General features: G+C 38.8%; 1 protein-coding gene across 1 annotated transcript in view; it reads right to left on the bottom strand.

Annotated features, from left to right (window-relative positions):
- The window catches only part of LOC107708122 (regulating synaptic membrane exocytosis protein 4-like), a 37,926-nt gene extending 31,136 nt beyond the window's left edge, over positions 1-6,790 (bottom strand). Inside the window, exon 1 of the mRNA XM_016512269.1 lies at positions 6,246-6,790. Coding sequence (XP_016367755.1) covers positions 6,246-6,342 — 97 coding nt within the window. The 5' untranslated portion in view covers positions 6,343-6,790. The remainder of the gene's footprint in view (positions 1-6,245) is intronic.
- Between the last annotated feature and the right edge of the window lie 631 nt (positions 6,791-7,421).

Genomic DNA, 7,421 nt, shown 5'->3' with positions numbered 1-7,421 from the left:
TATATTTATATATTCAAATGAAAATGGCAACATCGTTTTATAAAATATATGCATTCATATGTGCTTCATTTTCGCTGGAGGAAACAGCTGTGGTGTGATGAGGGTTGAACGCAGGGAAAACTTAGGCTACAATAGGCCTAGATGGGGAACCGATTGCTCCCCCATGATATTTTGTAAACTGTATTTATGACAAAGAACTGCATAGATGCAGATATTATAACAATCTATCGTTAAACACACTGTACACACACATTGTCCTCTGTTTCTCGCTATGCGCCGCCGGTCTGCTAATTGAAAAAGAACGCGCTGAAAGATGGGAGGAGTCGAAGTCTGCCAACCGTTTTCATATGAAATTTAAAGGGGACTGAGGCGATCACGAATTCGTGTACAGTTTATGGAACTAATCGCAAAATTTTAGTGGGGCTGAGTAGTCATTTTATTGGCTTTAGCCCCCCTAAAAATGGCCTAGCGATGCCCATGCTAGTAATAGCACAACTCTTTTTAATAAGCTGTGCAATTTGTAGTTCTGTCACGACAACTCTCAGAGAGTTTAGCATGGTAATATACATGGCAACGTTAATGTGTTTGGTCTTGGCGGAATAGATCTGCTACGCTGCTGGCAATACATCCACAGACATGCTGCTGTGAGCATGCAGGAAATACTGCTGCTGCACATGTAACATATATAAAATAACCCCCATTTATAATATACACGAAATCATCCCATTGCAGATCCATACAGGTGGAGCTGGGGAAGGTGGAGGGTTTCTGAAGCGCGCTGCAACTGCTCTCACGGTACTTTGATGTCATATGGCGATCAGTCTGCGCAGCGCTGCTTCAAGTCAAACACACCTATTATGTACATGTATTTACATAGCTTTGACCGTTTTCTGTAGATCCCACCTTCTCACACGCCACGATTGGTCGATTATGTACAATGCCTGCATGTTATTGGTCAAACTACTTTTTCGATCATTACCTTCATCAAGTATGAAAACAGGAAAGCAAAGTCAAAACCTGGATATTTTAGGCAATATAGAATTCCTGGCCAAGATGTGTCTGGGGGAAAATGGCACATATGGTCACCCTAGACATACTCCAATTCTTGTTAAAACACACTAGACGTGGCCTTAGAATGTTGAGCAGCAAGCTCATTGGCTGCTGATATGAAAATAAACCAATCAGCTGCACCATGTGAGTAATAATGTTTATATCAAATTGAGTTACAACTTACTGGCCTACACCATCTAGAGTTTCACGACAGAACTTTGTATTAAATGTTTTGGAGCAGTTTTAATGTATAGTACTTCAACACTGTGTCAACAAATCATTCTTGAAATAAGCATGCATTTATTATTATTCATTTATTATTACTATTTAAATTGTAGTTCATATTTTTGTTTTCTAATTTAAAACTAAAAAGCTAATTTAATGTGAAATAAAAGAAGTATATAAAATGTAAGGCACAGTATTTGACAACACTTTCCTTTGAAATAATTTTTTAAGCTATTTTTAATTTTGTTTCATAACAAAGATCTGAATCAAATGTAATTTTTGAATGTGTGAACGCCAACACAAAGATTCTTCAAAACAGGTTTTTTTTTCCAACCTAACCCTGATTTTAAAATATAAATATCATCACCCATCATCCTTCGCCAGCTTTTTAAAACCCGAGCCATAAACACATGCTGATAATCAGTGTCAGCATTAAATCTCATGCACACAGACACACATACACTCGCACAAATGCACTGTACGGATGCTACAAGTATCAATCATCCTGACCTCCTTCTATCTTTTCCTCTGTCCTTGATTCACTACGCTCTTATGCAACACAGAATGTGCGCCTGCCGCCATATGACATCTCACTGATGCCATGCGTGTGTTTGTTTGCAGGTTATTTTGAGCAGCAGCATCAATGCAGGGCCTGTCAGTGTAGGAGGGTTAATAAGCCTCGAGACTTCAGAGCGTTCGCTTTTCTTCGGCAGAGATTCGTTCCTGTGCCGGTGGAGGGGGGAGCCGAGACATGTTGTGCTTTGGGATTCTTAGTACACATTGCATCAAACAGCGCTAACAGCAAACAGGATATGAAAGATAAAGTCTGAATGCGCCAAGACAAGCGGTGGGAGGCAACGTTGGATCTGATGCGCGTCGCAAAGGCTCCGGGCCCTTCATGTCAACGTGGCTGGGGAGCGAGTGTGTTATATAGGTGTTGAACCTCCTTGTTGGGCTGTTAGATTAAATCTTAACACAGAATGAAGAAAAAAAGCTATGGTGAAAGCAGTCTGAACAGAGAAACTTTAACTCAGTTCTTAAAGCTTGAGAGGACACTAATCAAATGTTTATATGCAAAATAAACGTACCGGAATAAGTCGTTTCTCAATTATTTCTGTGATCACACAGCACTCATATTTGTACTTGGAAAAGCCTGGAAAATGTGTCTTTCTAGCCTTCATTTTGCATTTTCCAAACTAAGCTGCAATTGTTACATTTAAGAGTTAGAATTGTTGGTATAAATTAATGTATTTAGGTTTATTTAGTGATATTAAATAATCATTTTGACTTGAATAAAACCAGTTAACTTAGATGTTATCGTATTTTTTTAGTGCATTAAGAATATAGCTAAAAATAAAACTTTTTTTCGCTTATGCTGGTTTTTCGGCATCATTTCTTCAAGATGAATGCAGTTTGACGCCATTTCCTAACCAGATGTGATGCAGCAAGTTTCCAGACAGTTTTTCTGCCCTGAATGAAAACGGAAATGCTGCAAAATGACAACATGAAGTCCAGAAACTGTAGGGCAAGCACTTTATAACTCAAAAGCGCCACCTATGTGCCAGGTATTGAACTGCATTTAATAGTGGTCTATTATTTTATTGGCATTGAAGTGAATTACAATAAAATAGAATACCACAAAATTCAACTGTACAAATACCAGAAAGGGCTTTAATAAAAAACAATAAAATAAAATAAAATAAATATATAAATAAAAATTAAGAAAAAAATAATAAAACAAAATAAAATAAACATAAATAATAAATTTCATAATCACATTTTCACTTTCATTAAGATTAGAAAATTACTACATTGCAAAAATTATTTGTGTTGTGTTGCGCCTGGTTACACGAATGACACGAGGGACAGAATTTTCATTTTTGGGTCAACTATCGAATCTCATGGCAATTCATAACTATTATCCATCTGCTTACACCCTACTGATGGTTATGTTTAGGGATGGACCTTCATGCTTACATTTTTCCTAAGAACTGTCGCTGTATCTCTTTTCAAAGGGTGCACCCTCTGCAGGTTGCACTTATCGACCGCATATGTCACTGAAACGGCCTCATTTCAAAAAGTAACCATTAAATTCCAAAGTAAGAAAGAAATGACAATAACTTACGCCTTACAAGAAATAACAGTCAATTTTATAAAGGTTACTCTTCTCAAATGACACATCCTTGATCTGTGTATGTGGCCATAGCTTGTATGTTTCTGTACAAATCACAATGTATAAATTCATCCGAAATTGCCATTGTTATCTGGGTAGATAATGTTTGAACAAAGTTGAGAAAACAGCTGTCTTCTTAAAAAGTGAATTGTAGTAATTAATGGCTCATTATTTGAAAGATCTATTAGCCTGCAGACTGCTGCAGTCGCCTCTCTGATAGCTTCAGTTTCGTACATCTGTTTCCGTATGAGCCTTTTGATAACATAAGGTTTATGTATTGCAATATCACCTATGCATTTCTAATAAAATATTACATCAGTTGCAGGTGTCTTGAGATGTGCATAACACAACCAAAGGACCTTCACATTCAGCAGTTTCTTTGTCAGAAATGAACTGACAAAGACATCATTAACTCCACTCGTTATTCTGATTAATGGATCCAACCGAAAAGCATTAATATCATGCGGGAGTCTTGTTTTTTCACGAGATAATTTTGCTTCTGTATTTGTGGTCAGAAATGTCCCGGGGTTTGAGCGGTGAGTAATGGGTGTTATTACGGAATCACTGGCAAGTTCATTTATTACTGCATTTGTTCAGCATTTTCGCCGCCTTTTGTAGAGAATGTTTTCATGTTCATAAACGACGGGTTTAAATGGCTGCAAACCATCCCAAATAGTATGTCAAATATCAAAAACCAGAAAGCAAATTGTAATTTGCACAATATATCATTGTTTTGAGTCTTATTTGCTATTAAATCACCAATGCATTTGCAGTCATCTGACAGTCAGCAATAGGTGTTATAAAGCACTTGCAATGTGTTCGTTTGTGTTCCAGTAATTAGAATATTCATTAGTGTGATTTGCATTGATTAAGTTGAATTATGCAAGTATGTATCAGCAAAAAAAGAAGATGCGGTGAGCTGATTAGTTAAATGACAGGCCTATAAGTCTAAAACCAATACGCTATAAATTCAAGCACAACATAGCACACGAATGAACACTGCCTTATTCTTAATTGTCACACAGTATTACATGATCATGCAAATGTATGCAAAATTTTATAGACTAAAGCATAAAGCAAAAATTGAAGATGCATATGAGGAGTTGTGCATGCATGTTACTTTGAGCTAAAACAGAAAGTGCAATTAAGTGTACATCGTTTTTGTTATGAGTGTGTGTTTGTGTGTGATGCACACATGTTGAACGAAGATGATCACCAGGCACAATCTTTCGTCTCGATATAGTCTCTCTCCTGCAGAGAAGTCTGTAATCAGGCCAAGGGTAGAGTGTGTGTGTGTGTGTGTGTGTGTGTGTGTGACCGTGTGGATGTTTCGGATAGACGTGGCTGTGTAAACGGTTTTTTGGGTGAGTGGACAGGAAAAAAAGGAAACGAGGGTGATCAAGAAAGGAAGAGAGCACACAGGGACAGAGAGAGAGATTTATAGCATGCCTAGACTAAAAGCACTTGGGAAATTATGCAAAATTGCAGCTCAAAAACACTCAGCAAGTAGCGCACCGAGCAGTTGGAATATTACTAATGAGCACTAAATTAACGCCATGATGTCTGCTGATGGATTTGAGACAGACATTAACCTGCAATCAGACGTTTGAAATGAGCCACAGCCATACCTGGAGAAAATCACATCTATATTAGCGTTTGAGTGTCAACACTGTGATTAAATGCCTTCATTACTAAAAACGTCTGTCTGATTAGAATGCCGGCTGAAGGAAGCGTTTTGTGTGTGCATATACACGTATTCATCATAAAGATCAATTGTTTTACCATTTCAGATTGCAGATACGGATTTCAAATGCCACTTAAGTGAGCAACCACCCCATTTTCTTTATTGCATATCAAAATGAACAGTATGACATGGCCTTTCCATCCAAACCACGCACGTGGCACCATTTTTAAGAGTTGGGGGCTTGCAAAAAACCCAAAACAGGGAAAGAAACTGAGCATCATTTTGCACCAATTAAATGCTGCTGACCCAAATGAGTCCCAAAACCACAGGATAACCATTATTATCTATGATAGCTGAGTAAAAGCAAACTTGTCATTTAGAAGACACTTTTATCCAAAGTATATTCCCTGGATTAACCTGGGGTGTCTTGGTTAAAGAGATAGTTCACCTAAAATTGCAAATTCAAATGAATCCAATGTTGCTTTGGACCCCATTGACTTTGATTGTATAGAGAAAGACAGTTGCAGCATTCTTTAAAAAATAGCTTATTTTAAGTCATACGGTCTTGAAATGACATAAGGGTGAGGACATGATGACAGAATTTGCATTTTTGGTCAACTATCGAATCTCATGGCAATTCGTAATTATTATACATTTTTGCGAATTAATATGTTTTCATACGATCTGCTTACATCCCACTGACGGTTTTGTTTAGGGATGGACCTTCATGCTTACTTTTTTGCTAAAAACTGTTGCTGTATCTCTTTTCAAAGGCTGCACCCTCTGCAGGTCACACTTATCGACCATGTGTGTCATTAAAACTGCCTCATTTCAGAAAAGTAACCATTAAATTAAAAAAAGAAAGAAATTACAATAATTTACACCTCACAAGAAATAAGTAAATTTTATAATGGTTTCTCAAATGGCACATCCTTGATCTTTGTTTGTGACCCTAACCTTTTGGCTTCCAGCCCAGATCGCCACATTTTTGTAAGCAGTACCGATAACCTCAAAACCTCAACCCTAAGCCTTACTTCTGCTCTAACTTCCAGGTGTCACAGTGTGTCAAAAGCAATCCAAACCTCCCTTAGACACACATATAAGTCCACTCACCGCCATCGTCCTCATCAAAGGAGTTCATGCAGGGGAAGTAGATGGCCAGGGCCTCAAAGGACGCAGACAAGCTGATGCGACTCTGTGAGCGCTCCATGTAAAGGCCCGGCGTAGGTGCCGGCGCTGTGTCCGCCGGCTTGGGCAGGCGCGCCTGGGCATTCTTCACGCGGAGCACAGCACGCGGCGTCTTGGCTAACTTTCACCGGCCCCTTCGCCAGCCCCGTACAAGACAGAAAAACAAACACCAAAGCACCCTCTTAAGTCCCTGTGGACCTGGTTTGGGTTCAAGAATCCTGTCCAGATGTGATGTCCAGAGTTTTTGGTGTCTGCAATGTCCTTGTTTTGTTTTGTTTTTGTCCAGGTCTTCAGGACAGAGAATTAGGATGGATGGAGTCTCATCTCAGAGGCTGATGTCTCAGAGCTGTGCTGGATCTTCTTCAGAGAATATGATCTTTTGCTTTTCCCTGTCTAGCTGATCCCTCACTGGGCTGTGCAGTGGATGAATGGATGGACGGATGGATGGACGGATAGTATATAATGCCGTTTGTCTCTGTGTGTGTGAGAGAGAGAAGAGGAGAAATGGAGAGAGAGAAGGAGAGATGGGATTGAAGAGACAGACGGAGAGAGAGAGAGAGAGACGGGGAGAAAAGGTTCTCACTGTTCTAACAGTCTGAGGCTGATTCACTTCATTCAGCGCTGAGCTCTTTGTGGAGACAAAAAGTGGGAGGAGACACCCGAGAGCTGTTGCTGGGATTCAGGATACTGGCCAATCACAGGCTGTATGTCAGGATGTGGGCGTGGCCACCGTCTACAGACACAATAGCTGTGAATATCTTTCATCCTTCACAGACATCGACCGTCTTGCTCTCTCTCCGCTGACACGGTGAAGTGGAAATCTTGAAACATTGGAAAGCTGATAGATTTCAGACATGGTTTGATTGCATTATGTTTTTGCCTCTCTCTTTCCAATCAAACCTGATTGTTTTAAGAGTAAATCAAACACATTCACCAGAAACTGCAACAGTTGGCTATATATTAAGACCTATCAAATCAATAGTGTTGTGAATATTAATATCAAATAAGTTTAATCAATTCAACCATGAAGAAAAGTAATCTCACATTAGTTTGTAAAACTAATATATATATATATATATATATTAATAAAACTTGACTTGA

Source organism: Sinocyclocheilus rhinocerous, unplaced genomic scaffold, assembly GCF_001515625.1.
Source record: "Sinocyclocheilus rhinocerous isolate Xijiao unplaced genomic scaffold, SAMN03320098_v1.1 scaffold113, whole genome shotgun sequence".
Lineage (NCBI taxonomy): Eukaryota > Metazoa > Chordata > Actinopteri > Cypriniformes > Cyprinidae > Sinocyclocheilus > Sinocyclocheilus rhinocerous.
Note: the sequence above shows the minus strand (reverse complement) of the source record. Positions and strands in the feature narration are given on the sequence as shown.